Source organism: Diospyros lotus, chromosome 10 (assembly GCF_014633365.1).
Source record: "Diospyros lotus cultivar Yz01 chromosome 10, ASM1463336v1, whole genome shotgun sequence".
Taxonomy (NCBI): domain Eukaryota; kingdom Viridiplantae; phylum Streptophyta; class Magnoliopsida; order Ericales; family Ebenaceae; genus Diospyros; species Diospyros lotus.
This window is the reverse complement of record NC_068347.1, coordinates 18903462-18919393: the sequence shown is the minus strand read 5'-3', so window position 1 is coordinate 18919393 and position 15932 is coordinate 18903462. Positions and strand designations below refer to the sequence as shown.

The following is a 15932-nucleotide window of genomic DNA, read 5'->3' as shown; positions in this document are numbered from 1 at the left end:
GGCAAAATTCAAAGTTATGGCTCATGGAGTATGCAAACTTCTGTGGCTGAGGATTATCCTAAATAACCTCGTGATCAAACTAGAAGGAACGATGAAAGTATACAGTGATAATAAATCTGCTATCAGTATTACTCACAATCTAGTCCAACATGATCATACCAAACACATAGAGGACGATAGACATTTTATCAAGGAAAAACTGGACAGTGGCATAATCACTACTCCTTATATGCCAACAGAAAATCAATTAGCTGACATCCTAACCAAAGGTCTTCCACTGGCAAGATTTCAAGAGATCACATGCAAGCTGGGAATGGCCAACATTTACTCGCTAGCTTGAGGAGGAGTGTTGGAGAAACCAAGCTTGAATAGAAGATGAGATGATAAAGATTATTTGAGATAAGAAAGATGAGAAGATAAAGATGAAGATAAGAAAAAGAGATAAGTGGTTACAAAAACTACCACTTGAGTTTTAAATCCTTCCCTATCTGTTCATAGCATATTTGAATTTGCATTTTATCCAATCCCTGTATTTTAGGAGTAATCCATAGCCTAGCTTATGTATAAATAGACATCTAAATACATATAATATAAAAAAAAAAAATTACAGCAGCATAATTCTGTTTTACAGGAGGCATGCAAGGAGTCACAAAAAATCTAATATGAAGATGAAAATGAGTAAGAAAAGAGAGAAAAGCAAGCTCAACCTCATTTTGCTGCTGAGGCAAACAACTTAAGTTTCCTTTGATTTCTTCCATATTTCATACTCTTGGGATTTAGTTGCTCTTATCATTAAGCTTTTGAGATGACTGCTAGCTTTAAATTTGTTATGTTAGCATTCAGTTTTTTTTGTTTCCCTGTTTCTGGTCCTGCTGTCATGATTTTATGCTATTTTAGAATTGCTTTTTGTTAAGTTAAACCTTATTTTCATTGTAATATCTCATGAATATAACAATTTTTTTCCTTTGAATTTTAATAAGCGTACCAATGCATATTCAAAGCAAACCAGAAACCAAACTAACATACCAACTAATCCTACCCTCCATGAATGCATATCTAGCTATATAGAGTACCTCCTACACAAATATGTACTAGAAATCGAAACATACCACATTATGTGTAAGTTGTAACGTTAAGATCTCGATATTTATGTATCTTCTATTGTTATTTGATTGATATCCACAAACAGGTCATAAATGATGGTGGAGTAACAATCTGCCCCTGTTATGAGAAGTGACAGATTTGTATTAAATGAAGGTGCCAAGTGGAAGTCACCCCTATGCACCATACCAAATATCAAAAAGTGAATAGTGATGAGCATCCTACGCAACAAGTAATTACGGATCATTCTTCAGAAGTTATTTCTCAAATCTCAAGGAATATCTAAAAACCTTTCTTCACAAATAAATGAAAGTTACTTTGTAGAGAATGGTGTGTCGTCTGTTCTACTCACATGAAGATAACATGCAATATGGAGTGATAACACTTGATATTTATTGAAATTGAGACAAATTACAATTCAGTGATTCAATGGTGATTTACTTGGTCCTCGTCGGAACGATTGGCTTACAGCAGTCAACTATATTTATAAGACATATCTGATCATATTGTGTAAAAGAATGATGTATAAACCCAGAGCTGAGAAGCAACAATTGTAAGAATACCTTCCCTCGCAAGGGAGAGATTGAATCACCATCAAGCCCAGGACAGAGCACACTTCTTTGAGGACATCCAGAGGCTGAGATCAAGAAGGAATGGAAATTATTTTTCTCATCTTCCACGAGGATTAACCAGCTGGGAGAAAACTGCACTAGTGGTGCCATCTTCTGCATCATCATCAGTGCCAGAAGTCGCCCCATCTACCACGCTAACACTGTTGTCAAGTGTCGTCAATGAAATGCCCGTGATATGGTTTGTGCTGTTATCTTCGGGCTCCATGAGAGCTGATGATGTCTCCTCAAGCTGGAGAGCATACTCGAGATTCCACAAGACATCCCCCATTGATGGCCTATCCACTCCATGCTCAGCCAGGCACTTCTCTGCTGTCTCTCCAAACTTCTTAAGAGAAGCTGGACTAACCTTTCCCACCAATGTTTGGTCCATGATTTGATCCAACATCCCTTTCTTTTGCCAACACATTGCCCATTCAGCAATGTTAACTTGGTCTCTTGGGAGGACGGGATTTAAAGCCGGTCTGGCACAGAGAACTTCCACTAGAACAACACCAAAGGAATACACATCTGACTTTTCAGTAAGCTGCTGCCTTCTGAAGTACTCGGGATCAAGGTAGCCGAAACTACCCTTCACAGCAGTGCTTACATGGGTCTGATCCAGAGATGGTCCTGCTTTAGAGAGACCAAAATCTGCAACTTTGGCTACAAAATTATCATCCAAGAGTATGTTCGTTGTCTTTACATCACGGTGAATTATACTTTGAGATGCACCAGTGTGCAGATAATGAAGCCCCTTAGCAGCCCCAATGCAAATCTCAAGCCGTTGCCTCCATGAGAGAGGTGTGCGATCTGTTCCATAAAGATGGCTCCTTAGAGGCCCGTTTGCCATGTACTCATATATCAGTATCATTTCTGACCGTTCGTCGCAATAACCAATCAGAGACACCAGGTGACTGTGACGGAGCTTGGACAACATTTCAATCTCTGTTCGGAATTCTGCAAGACCTTGTTCTGATCTTGGGTTTCCTCTCTTCACAGCCACTTTAGTCCCATCTTCCAGCATCCCATTGTAGACTCTACCAAAACCTCCAACCCCAAGAAGCATGCCCTCGTCAAATTTGTTTGTTGCATCCATAATTTCTTGGAATGTGAAAAACCGACCAAGGTCAGTGGAAGTTAATGAGATGCAGCTGGCAGTTCCACTCTTCCGAGAAGCAGTGGACATTTTTGTCATTGTTTGAGAGTTTCCGTATAAAGGCAGGGGACGCCATGTATGGCCCTGCTGAGTAGTCTTTGACCTACGGGATACGAAGCAGCAGTAACAGAAACCAATAAAAGCCATGGCAGCTACAGCTCCCACAATGGAGCCAACTACAATGCCCACCTTGTTGTTTTCTGATGGCGACACAGGGACCAGATGCTCAACAGGGGAGAGCCCATCCAAACTTCTGGCTTCATTACTAACCTTCATGACTTCCAAACCATTCAGGATTGCATTAGTGATATCAGATGCTGTATCTGGACCCACACTAATGGTCAAAGTATCTGAATCAGCTAAAGAATTGGAAACAAAATCTTTATAGAGAGGTACCTCCAAGTCACCTGCTAATGTTGATAGATCCCGACTTGGGGAAGCCAGATTAGAGTTTATGTATAGACTGAATACAAGATTAGACTCGCTCACTATGTTGCAGAAATGCACCCTGATGAAATAGGTGAAGTTTGGTTCAACTGGGAGGACCCAAGTAATGTTGAAGTTCATATCAGGTACGTTAGCATCTCCCATGGTTTCAGCGGTAGCATAAACCCAATTAGGTGCTGTTTCGGGTGTGACAGCACCTTTGTACCTTATGTTTTCTGGGTTAACTGAAACATTCACTGCAGAGCTGTTTACATGCAGATATTTCACATCATTTTCCCATGTTCTACCCAGCGTACCATTCTGAGCTGTGACCAATGGGCCACCCATGTTCAATCGGTAAACAGTTTCAAGGGCATGCTCAGAAAGTCCACTGAAAGGGGCAGATGGGGATAAAGCCAATGCCTGATCAGGAAACAACTCATCTGGGATAGAGACAACTTCAATTGCATTAACAAACACAGATGAACTGTTGGAAGGAATGAAAGTGAGGATCAAGTTGTCTGCAGTCACATTGACTGCATACTCCTTAAATAGATAAGAACCGTCGTAATTCTTGAAAGTAAAGTTGTTCAAGAGCACAAAATTTTCTGTCAATACTGTTATTGAGGCAGACTTTAAGTCGTGCCCCAAGTTAGGAAGTGGGTAAAAATAGAGGCGAATCCAATGCCTTCCTTCTTGCTTGATATCAAATTTGTAGGATCCTGTACTAGGGAATATTCGAGCAGATTGATAGACTGGAAAAGGGACACTGGAACGGGAGGTAACGACAACGGAATTGCCTTGAATTTTCATTGCCATTGACGATTCAGCTGAATCAGGAACGTAACTCTGTCCTTGAAAGGTAAAATTTTCCGAAGAGCCACAAGCAATCAAGTAGTTATCAACGGGGGTGAATGAGGCAGAGGATTGACGAAATACAAAACCAAAGAGAAAAATAGCTAGAACCAGAGATTCCCCCTTCATTGACCTCATCTTCACCATTTTCAGCTATCAAAATCCTCAGAAAGACAGACACCACGGACCGCCAATGTGCCCAATGCCTTCAACTCTTGAGTACAACAAAATCACAAACAGGTTTAGTAAATCCCCAATTTAGGACCAGACATCATCCTAGATTTTCTCAAATCCTAAGCACAACGAAACATGAACTATTCTAGTGAGACACAAATTACAAAAACCGGTAGACCACACAGCACCTGATTTTTAAATGTAGCAGAAGCAACAGGTCAAAACTCATCCTATAAGCTAAAAACCCCAAAATTGAAACAACCAGATCTGTCTAAATTCTAAAACACTGCCTACATAAACAAGAAAATGAGAACTCGCTGCAACACGGACCACAGGTTGATCTATTCGAAGCTTCTGGAGTACACAAGAGAGAGAAAGATCAGAGTGATTCAGTAATCTCACCTCGAGAAGGTGGAGCTAAATGCTTGCGAAATCAGCAGAATACAATGGGCAATCCTTTTCACAATCCACATGAAGCGGAGGCAATGCCAGCATTAGAAGTTGAAGACTCATCGCCTGGGGCTTTTTAACTGCAGCTTCAATGGCGATTTTCAAGCTGTTGATGAGGCTGTCAATTCTGAGAGGGTGAAAGGCGGCCCCACAAGGGACACGTACAAAATTGCATTGTCAAACTGAAGCCGCAACTGAAAAGAACAGCTGGTTTGAGTGGATATATTGTAGGTTGAAATTGATGCTCAGTATCTCCGAAAAGATTGAAACGGTGTAACAGAAAACGCCATGAAACTTCTGCAAGTGAGGTTATATGCTTTTATATTCCATGCTTCTCTGTGTATGCAAGGTAGGTGATTGAAGCTTGTCGTTGTCGTGAGGAGGGATGGTTGCTCTGCTGGTACGCGGCTGCTTTGAGTTTGAGGTGCAGAGACTTAACGGCGTTACTTAAGGGCGGTGCTTGTTGTCGCCGTGAGGAGTGAGGAGACTCCATTTTGTTTTGTGATCGTCTCCTACCTACTTATAGACAGACAGACAGAGTTGTCTTGTCGTTGCTTTTTATCGGATGATTGGCATCGACACTAGTAGACAAGCTGGGAGTTAACGACGTCAAAAATTCTGAGGTTTGACTGACTTAACGAAATTGTATTGGATTGGAGAGAGAGAAGGGCAATTCAAGCACATGGCCTCCAGCAGTAACGGCCCCGTCACGTGCAATTTTTTTAATTATTATCTCTACATATTTTATGCCCTTACTTTATTTTCTTAATTTTTTATTAATGTAACTCTTAATTGTTTGTGCCAACTCTATTTCTATTTCTATTTCTATTTGGTATACATTAAAGCAGCTAAACCACGAGAGCAGATTAAACGTCATTTTCAGTACTGTTGCTGGAGGAGATTGCGGCAATTAGGCCGCGAATGCAGCCGAGAGGCGCGTCCCAACTTCGAATGACCGGTGCTTTTGACCCATCCACGTTCCATACAGTACATTGTCCTGACTCCTGACTCCTGGGGGGTCGATTTAATAGACGTGTTGATTGATGACATATTTTCAGACAAATTCTATTTTTTTTATTAGTCTAAAAGGTGAAATCGCTCGTTCTAAGCCCCTCACACTTGGCCCAACAAAATGTGGAAGGAGATAAATCATGATGACCCAGCCGAATGCAGTGACTAGAATCGAGCTCACCACACACAAGGAGCCCCCTTTACTTTGAAGAAAGGTACCCTACACTGCTTGCGAGACTCGATCCTTAGTTTTGGTCTAAGATTTACCACGAAGACACTTTGTGTCCCTCTTCTTAACCAACTGAACTGCCCATACGGGCGATTCCATCTTTTTATTAATAATGGATGCAATGAATGTGATCCTAAAATATTTGAGATTTTACTATTTTTTCACACCTTCTCAAAATTGACTCTCTTTTTCAAAATATTGGGTAATTACCTCATTTTGGACTTTTTTAGAAAAAAAAATTAAAACTAAATTATCATTGATGATTTATTTATTTTTACATCATAATTAAATTAAATTATTATAAAATAAGCAAATTGTATAACACAACAGTTGTACAAAGATTTGATTTTTAGAAAGTTGCACCCTTTCTTTTCAAAATAAATATTGAAGTATCCGTTAAAAGGAAATCCCTAGCTCTTAATAAGAGCTAGAAACCTCGTGCAATCTATTGCTTTAAGAAAAACACTTCTTATGGCTAAAGAACAACGAGAATCCATCCTTCACTTATAAATACCAAGGCTTAATCTATAAATACAACAAATTATTTAATGCTTTAAGCTTTAGCAAGAACAATGTATTTCTCTACGACAAATCTTAATAGTTTTGCAAGTGATGAAGGAAAAATTTTAAAGATCATAATTACCTTGATGCCACTACAAATTAGTCAATGGTGAAGAACATATATTCGTCGAGGGACAATTGAGAATTACCACCTAGCTTAAGTTGGGAAGTGCACGTGTTTAGATTGTTCCAAAGAATACCCGGAAGGCCAAATCCAAGTCCAGCAAGCATATCTCGGTATCTTCGGACTCCGCGTGTAATATCCCGAGAGCCCAGAGAAGTTAGTATATATCGAAAATAGTGTAAGAAAGAAAATAATACTAGCTGGATACCTTTTGGGCTGAATGTTGGCAAAGAACTCTCAAGTTAAGCGTGCTTGACCTGGGGTAATCCAATGATGGGTGACCCCCCTAGGAAGTTCGCATAGGCCCATCAAGGTAAGTTATTCCAGTCCTTCTTATCGCTCGATACAGGATGTTACAAATAGTATCAGAGCCGACCCCTGAGCCTCTGAGCGTGGTGGTGGGGCAAACCTCAAAGAGGAAGCTAAGTCCCTGAGGGGGAGTGCGTGTAGGCACCTTAGGCGAATCCTACATCGGCCATGCATCGGGGGGAGATTTGGGACCGGTTGTAAGGTCGCATGACGAGGACGTCATGTGCTCAAGGGGGGGAGAATGTAATACCCCGAAAGCCCAGAGAAGTTAGTATATATCGAGGATAGTGTAAGAAAGGAAATAACACCAGCTGGATACCTTTTGAGCTAAATGTTGGCAAAGAACTCCCAAATTAAGCGTGCTTGACCTGGGGTAATCCAATGATGGGTGACCCCTCTGGGAAGTTCGCGTAAAGCCATCAGGGTAAGTTGTTCCGGTCTTTCTTATCGCTCGATACGGGATGTTACACCGCGGTTCCTCTGAAACCTCTAAAGGCGATTGTTATCTCAAGATTATCGAAAATGATGGGCATATCCATTTCTCCCAAGATCGTGGTTTCTAAACTAAGGGAACCATTATCACAAAATGCTCAGAGAATAACTTATCCCCTACTCGTGAAAACAAACTTAGCAATAAATCTCTTCGTAATATCGGGGAATCCACATAAGTAAAGGGGATCATTTTTCTTCTACTTCTACTAAATACTTCAATTTTCATAACTCTAAGAACTGACTTGAGCGTCAGAATGATCACGGGGAAGTGGGTCCCCGACTCTGTTTGCAGGTACTTGTCCGTGACAGAAAATGGTGATCATCTCTACATCATTAGCAAGTATGCCTTTGAATTATCTTTCTCTTCACCTATAAAGACTCTTTGCATGCTTTTGATTGTTAAAGGGATAAGCTTTTAGCACAAATTGAATTTCAGAGGTCATGTAGCTTTAGAATTGAAAGTGTTTTAGTTATGCAGAGAAAAGGTAAGCATAGAGGTTCATTTTATAGATATCTAGTTTTTGTGGCCTCAAATGACCAAGATAATAGTCCAAAGATAATTAAAACTTTCATAAAGTAAGGCATCTTCAAATCTAAGATATGTCTTCCATAACAGATGTTATCTTCCATATCAAAAGGTGCAATGATTCATAAAGCCTTCATGTCTAATTGTCTAACAATATTGAAAAATATCTTTATTTGACCAAGTTAATAGCTCCATCACCACAACTAGATAAAAAAACAACCATTTAAAGAGTATGCATACAAGATAAATTCATATGAAATATAATTGGTACATTTTTTTTTATTGTCAAACAAGGTTAAAAAAGTTTACTCAAAAAATGTAAAATAAGTTTTTATAAAACTTTAGTTAACTAATTATAACTCTCTAAACTTTACTCAAGTAGTTACCTACTCCAATTCTTATTTTATTTGCTTTTGACTCTAGTCAACTAATGGCTATTAGTGGACTACTTGTAACCTTATTTTAATCTTTATTGGTCAAATTCAATTGATCAATTAATTATAGGTACTAGTCGACTACTTAAAATACTTCAACTTAATGATTTTATTTCTTTGAGCACTAAAAAAGTTCTTAAAACTGTAAATTATTCTTTTAAACATACTTTAAAAATGTTTTATTACCATCAAAAACATAAATAAAGTTCTACCATTAAGTTCAACAAGGTCTCCCTTTTTTATGATGGCAAAAACCTAGTATATTAATATGTTATTCCCTTGAAAATGTGCATCAGTTTCAAAATCATGTTGGCTTTCTATAGCTTATATGGTGCCTACATATAAAAACAATGTCAAGAAAAAATAGAGGTCAATGTAGTCATTCAATTTATTTTTTAAGAAAATAACTAATAACTCATAGGTCTCAAAATTATTAAAAAAAAAAAAAAACAACCATAGAAGATATAATGCTAAGGGTCAACAATTATATAAAAAATGCCCAATAATAAAGGGAAAACATAATATATGATCACCACAATGCCTTGTGCAACATAAATAGAGTTTGATCACCACAATAATCTAGGACATAAATAGAATTTGATAGCTCCAACCAAGTTTAAACTAAAAGTTTTCCAAAGGGTGAATAGTTGAATACTACATGCCCCCTCTTTGTCATCCATGAAAAGAAAGTTTAGGAGAAGGATCGATCATGAGAGGTTGAAATCTTACCGGTAACATTTTGAAACCCCACTCTCACTATCTTTCCCAAATCTATAACTTTGGTGTTTAAAGTTTGATGTGTTTCTTCTATAACAATTACTTTGGTGGAAAGTGTCTAAATGGTTGTTAGAAGATCACTCATTGTAGGCTCCCCATGAATTAATGCAAGTGGAACTAATGAAGAAGGCATGGGTTGGTGAGTTCGAGACCAATTTGGAGAAGATCCAAGATTATTGTTGGATTCCTCGTCAAAATTAGAGGATGATAGTTGGAGATGGTTTTGCTTTTGCCATTGACCATTGACCTTAACATAACCCATTCTCTTGAGGGTACCAATCCTCATATGATCAATAAGACAAAGATTGACAATGACGTGGCTTTTAGGTTGATTTATTTGGGATATGTTGAGTGGTACACAACAAGATAGCACAATTAGTGTATAAGAAATGATTAAATAACCCTTTTGTGAAAAAATATATATATAATGTTGTATGAGATATGGAATGAGAAAATGGAGATAGGAAGGATTATGATTTTAATTGACTATTTATATAGGTGAATCATGATTATTTCATGAAAATAGTCGATTAGTGGATAGAACTCGGTCAACTATAGACAATTTGAACCTGTTAGAGAAGCCAAGGAATTCTAATCGACCAGTAATCTAAACTGGTTGACTAAAGATTATTAGTAACCCTAAAGTTTTGGGAAAAATCTAACTTTAGTCAACTAGGTGATGCACACTAGTTGACTAAAGATGTTCATAAATACAAAACCTAAATGTATTTGGAACTAGTCGATTGGTAAATCCTTTCCAATCAACTAGCTGATACATAGATTTCATTTTTCATTATTTTAAATGGTTTGTTATTCCAATTTCTCTCTTAATTTTGCGAAATTGGTCTTCATTTAATGGTTCTATGAATATGTTACCTAGTTGATCATTAGTGTTAACATATTCAAGTTAGCACATTTTCTTATAAAATGATATCTAATTTCAATATGCTTAGTCCTACAATGGAGAATAGGATTTTTAGTTAGCTAAATATCACCATTATTATCACACCTTATGGGAATGTGATTATAATAAAGCCCAAAATAGTCTATTTTATATTTTATCCATAGTATTTGACGTTGCCATAAACTTAACTTTAGTTGTAGATAAAGCTACTAACATTTGCTTTTTGATAAACCATGAGATTAAGAGATATCCTAAAAATTGGCATGCACCAACACCAATAAGGGGGTGAATTGGTGATTTTTAAAATTAACTTGCAAAACTTGAGAAATATAAAATGTTTTTCATTGAAAGATTGATATATGAAATAAGTGAGGAATTGATAGATGCTTGACAATAAAAAGAAATTAAAAGGCACAAGCATACAAGAACACCAAGATTTATAGTGATTCGGTCTAACCAAGCCTAGTTCATTTACCTTAGCTCCTCACTAAATATTTTAAAATGAATCCACTAAAAACCCCCTACTTGAACCAAGTAGGTTCTCTAGTTCAAAAACTAGGAATTACAACCTTTTACACACAATGTAGGCCCTCTATCTCTTGCTACGAAATTCAATACAAATGTGAAAGAAAGATTCTAAGAGTTTTGCCTCTTAGTTACAAGTTCTCTCGATGAAATACAAGACTTTAGAATGATATATCAATTGAATACAATAAAAGCCTTACTAATGAAAATGAGAGAATACAAATTAAGCACAATAAAAGCTTTCGAGCACTTGGTAGATGAACACAAAATTCTTCTAAACTATTTAAATGAGCCACCAGCCTCCTATTTATAGTTGATGGTGAGTAGAGAAAAAAATCAGATCGTTGGTGGTGGTTGGAAGTGCATTTAATGCTCTAAAAATTAGCAGTTACAAGTTTCTGCAAAACAAACTGTCAACATAAATATTGAGTTAGTAGACAAATCCATGTTAATATACAAAGAGTAGTTGACAGATTGCTAGACATTTGTCAACATATGCATGAACTGCATTCTGTCTATTGACATAATCCTTGAGATAGTCAACAGATTGAAGCAAAATTGAAAAAAGATAGAGAAACAAGCTTACTGTATGTCGACAATTTTTTACTCATCTATTGACAGATTCATGTTTTTCCAAAACATGTATTTTGTCTGTCGACAGAGTGATTTGAGATAGTCGACAAATGCTTGCTTTTTGCTTCAAGCCAATGTTTGGAGATTATTTTGAAATTAATTTTTTTGTTTTTCCAATCTCTTAAATCATGAGCAACACATATATATTGAAAAATACTTTGACTAACCCTCTTGAAACTTTGAGATCCACAATGTATTTTTATCAAAATAATTTACTTGAAAATTATTCCTTGAAATTGATTTTTGTTTTAGATACATAGATAAGATTTGAATTTCGAAATCAAGATCTTTTTTTTTTATTATTATGTCATTGTTAAAACTATGATCATAAGAATAAAATATCAACCACTTGTGCTTTTCCTATCTATTTTAAATCCAACAAAATTAGTATCTATTGTTAGGTTTAAATAGCAATGGCACTAACACCAAGAGGAAGGTGAATTGGGTTGTTTTAAAAATTCGATTGAACTTGAAAATCCTTTTGATGAAAAACGAGATTTTAGAGCGAGTGGGGATTATTGAAATGCTTGGAATAATAAATGAAAGAAAGAACACAAGTAAAAAAGATACACAATGATATATAGTGGTTCATTTTAAACCAAACATGATCCACTACCTTAACTCCACACTAAGGATTTTTCAATCAATCCACTAAAAACCTCTTATCTCTTCAGATAGACCCTCTAGCAACAAGTAGAAAATTACAACCTCTTGTTTAGACAAGCAAGCCCTCTAGTAACAAACTATTAGATATGAGCCCTAGAGACCAATTCTAGTGACACAAAGGGACTCAATCTTATAATTCTTTAAATATTATTTAAATGGCAAGTTTATGTTTTATTTAAATTACAATATGGTTTAAATTATAAAACATACATCCATTAGTATAATAAGGAGTGGATACCATTCTTAAGCGTTAAGAATACGAGTTACGGATAATCCACAATTCGTTATACTATAAACATGTTCCTGGCCATAGAATTCCTGGATAATAGCAACTCGTAAAGGCCGGCACATCGTCTTCTTCCTTATTCAGTATGAGATACTGAAAGATAAGGTTGGTGAGTCCCGTGTCATTCTGTATGAGATATAGAAAGAAGATGAGTGGGTGCTCGTTACAAGAATGAGTTCACTGAACGGAATTGTTAACATTAAATCACATGAGTTATTTCTCACGGGTCAATGATTTAATGTTAGCTGCGATTGTGTAGCTAATCCTTAAACCTGAGATGACATGGATATCTATGTATTGGTGGATTAGGATATCAGCGATATTATGTGGTTGTTCTAATCAAGGATAATCATACGTATCTATGTGCTTGATTCAATGATACATGAGGTATGTGTGCATCAGACATGGAATCTATCAGCTCGAGATTTATGAGGAAGATATCCTATGCGATCCAGTAATCACTTGACGATAAATCCTTGGCCAAGGTAATATGACGATGGAATTTATTCCATAAGGGTTGTGTTATAATTAGTCTAAGATTGATTTTAAATTTGGTCATATGAGGAGATTAAGAGATTCGACCTACTGACCATGATCTCATATCTTATCGGGATATAGGTTGATAGAAGGGCCGTATTGCATGGTAACGTAGCAAAAGGTTCAAAATGTCCGCTTCACAATAAATTGGGTAATCATGACATATTGCTAAAAGTCACTCGTGATTTACGAGAATTAATTGTTGATTATTCTTGTTGCCAATTTATTTGTGAACCTAGAAAGTTCCACCCAAAAGAAATCACTTTTAAAGAGAAAATAGATAAATTAGTAATTTTATAATTACTAATTATAGTGCATTTATTTATTGGATAAATAAGAATAATTAAATAATTATATTATGAATATAATTATTTAATCATTAATTGGGTTGGACCTTTTGCTAGCACATTAAGCTTGGCCCTGGGATTTAATTTTATAACATTGGATTGGGCTTGACCCAATTACATTAAATGGAATAGGCTTGAGAAGCCCAACCCATTTAATGTTTATATAAAAGCTCTCAATCTCTTCATTCAATATATTTGAGTCTTCTTGATTCACTTGAATGTTGAGAGAGTTTTTGGAGAAATGTTCTTAAATCCAAAAGGTAAGTTGGAAATTTTTGTGAAAAATTTCTTTCACTTATCTCTCTCTTTGATATTCTTGGATAGAAGTGGTTTCGGGTGGACCGACTCGGCATCCTACACTTGGAGGATTAAACGGCGAGAAATCTAATGGTGAAATCCGATTTCATCGAAAAGGTAACCTTTGGTTTTTGTTTCTAATTTATTAAACCATAATTTCTGAAAAACGGGATACCTGTAAAATAAAATTTTTAATTCCGCTGCGCATATGATAAGATCTATGTAATCCCAACACAAGCTAGGTATTCTAACCCCTTACTTCAATAAGCAACTCCTCTAGCACAACAAGTTAGGAATCAAAATCCTCCTATAAGCAATGTAGGCCTTCTAGAAAACAAGATAGGAAAAATACAAAGAGATACAAGATAAGAGAGGATCTGAGAAACAATATTCTTAGTTACAAATTCTCTCAAAAATAAAGACAAAACTTGATAATAAATTTAACAAAATGAATACTGTAGTGGCCAAAAAAAAAACCATGACAATAGAATTTGTAGAGAGGGAAAGCTGGAGCCGAGGCAGAGCGAGGTTGATAGCTGCGCTCACAAGTACAAGTTAGAAGGCACGCGAGGATTCCTCACTCGCGTATGCCCTCCGATGCTTAAGTCAGTACCAATAAGAGAGAAGAGTAATATGCAAGTACAACATGATATAATTGAATATGGAACAATTATACCTTTCTCTGCGAGAGAGGGTTAATCTCAGTGCAGTTACAAGGAATCGGGGATGCATCTGCATGTTAGTGGCCTTCGGACGGGTTTAAGAGGAATCCCTCGGAGAGTCAGACTACCTAGGGGGCCCTCCGGGAGAAAGGTGGGTCTCACGGTCAGCTGCCAAAGAAGGGTCTTGGCCTCTAAGGGACCTACCCGAGCCCAACCTCGAGATTGGTGAGAGGTGTTTGGAGGCAATACTTACTTGACCACTGCTCGAGGATATATCTCATTCCACGGATATAAACATATTGAATCACATTCTATAGACACATCACATATGGAGCCATCCAAGCATTATACGAACATCCTATATTATTATATATATATATATTATGTTGCATGCAAAGTGTAATGCGAGGACAAGAGGGTGTATCATAAGAGTGTGGGATGACATTACGTCCTATCCCAGTTCATGAGTCCAATTGCTGGCTGCCTCCAGTGTAATTATACATATATCAAATATACATACATATACATATGCTGCATATTGGCTACAAAGAGAGAAGAAATAGAGATTGGGAGGCAGAGAGCTTTCGGGGAGACCGACCTCTCTGAGAAAAATCGGAGAGGGATCTCTCGAGAAGAAGCCTTCCCGAGAGGAAGCCTTCGGAGAGGCTTCGAGCCTTTCTGAGATAACACTGTTGCTGTTACTGCTAAGTGTTGTCGAATGAGCTACGGAGGAAAATGGTGTTGCGCTCTCCGATATAGCTTAGGCTCACTAAAAGGCTATGGAGAGGCTTTGACTGAGGGCTCCATGGCGAGAGCTTGCCATGAGCAGCGCCGAGATACGCCATTGTAGGTGCATGCTGCGAGGCTGGGGCTTTCTGAAAGACTGCCGCAAAAGAGCGAGAGAGCACAACCGAGGCAAAGGACTTATCGAGCGCTCATTGTCGAGAAGGAAAACCCTCTCCGAGAGGGTCGAGAATTCTAGAAGCTTCCTGCGAAGGAGTTGCAACGTCTCCGAGAGAGAATCGCTTCTCTTGGAGAGGGAAGAAGGCAGAGAGCATGAGAAGGAAAAAGAGCGCGGGAGAGAGAAATAGCTGATGAACAGTCCCCTTTCTCTCTTGTCTTCTTCCCTCTTTATACCCCTTGGACTTTTCCCTTATTACATTTTCACCCTTCCCCTAAGTTTGGCCTAATTACATTTTGGCCCTTTAAATTCTATATTGCTCATTTGAACTCCGACTTAGATAATTTCTTCACCATTCGACCACAACTTTTTCTAGGGATTGAAACCCAGGCTTGGGACCACTTTTGGGGTTGGCCCGCCTTGGCCAAATGACCAAAATACCTTTAGGCAGCTAATGATAGAAATACCCCTAGGCGCCAAAAAGACCGAAACACACTTAAGTGGACGCTCAGGAAATCTATGACACAAAAAATACAAAGCCTTAGAGAGAAACTAAATATACCAATGAAGCACAATAATGAGTTTGGCACTTGGGAGCTTGTAATGTAATCTCTTGTGTAACACCCCAAATTTCTTGAGCGTGTTATGACTTAGGATTTCGGGAATATAAAAAGTTTTCATATCACAATAGCTGTCATACATCACACAATATCCCAAAAATCTAAATTTACACCTTCTCAGCTTAACAAACTCAATAATCGAATACCTAAGACATGCGTTAAAATCTCTAATGCGGAAGCTAGATCGAACCTGATATGGTTCACAACCATAATACTTTATTTATCATAAAATTGTTAAAGACGTTTACAAAATGAATTACATGGACATCATCTCTTGCAAGATATAACTAAACGTCTTAAACATATCCAAGACATACA

At 37.3% G+C, this 15932-nt stretch overlaps 1 protein-coding gene across 1 annotated transcript; it reads right to left on the bottom strand.

Annotated features, from left to right (window-relative positions):
- Positions 1–1443: 1443 nt before the first annotated feature.
- On the bottom strand, positions 1444–5275 carry LOC127810885 (receptor-like protein kinase THESEUS 1). The gene is made up of 2 exons (XM_052350470.1): positions 4726–5275; positions 1444–4363 (listed from the first exon to the last, which is right to left on the bottom strand). The coding sequence occupies exon 2, from the start codon at positions 4294–4296 to the stop codon at positions 1771–1773; it is 2526 nt and encodes an 841-aa protein (XP_052206430.1). The 5' UTR covers positions 4297–4363; positions 4726–5275; the 3' UTR covers positions 1444–1770.
- Between the last annotated feature and the right edge of the window lie 10657 nt (positions 5276–15932).

Excerpts from the sequence above, each read along its gene's own strand:
- LOC127810885 (XM_052350470.1), bottom strand. The coding sequence starts at position 4,296 with ATGGTGAAGATGAGGTCAATGAAGGGGGAATCTCTGGTTCTAGCTATT.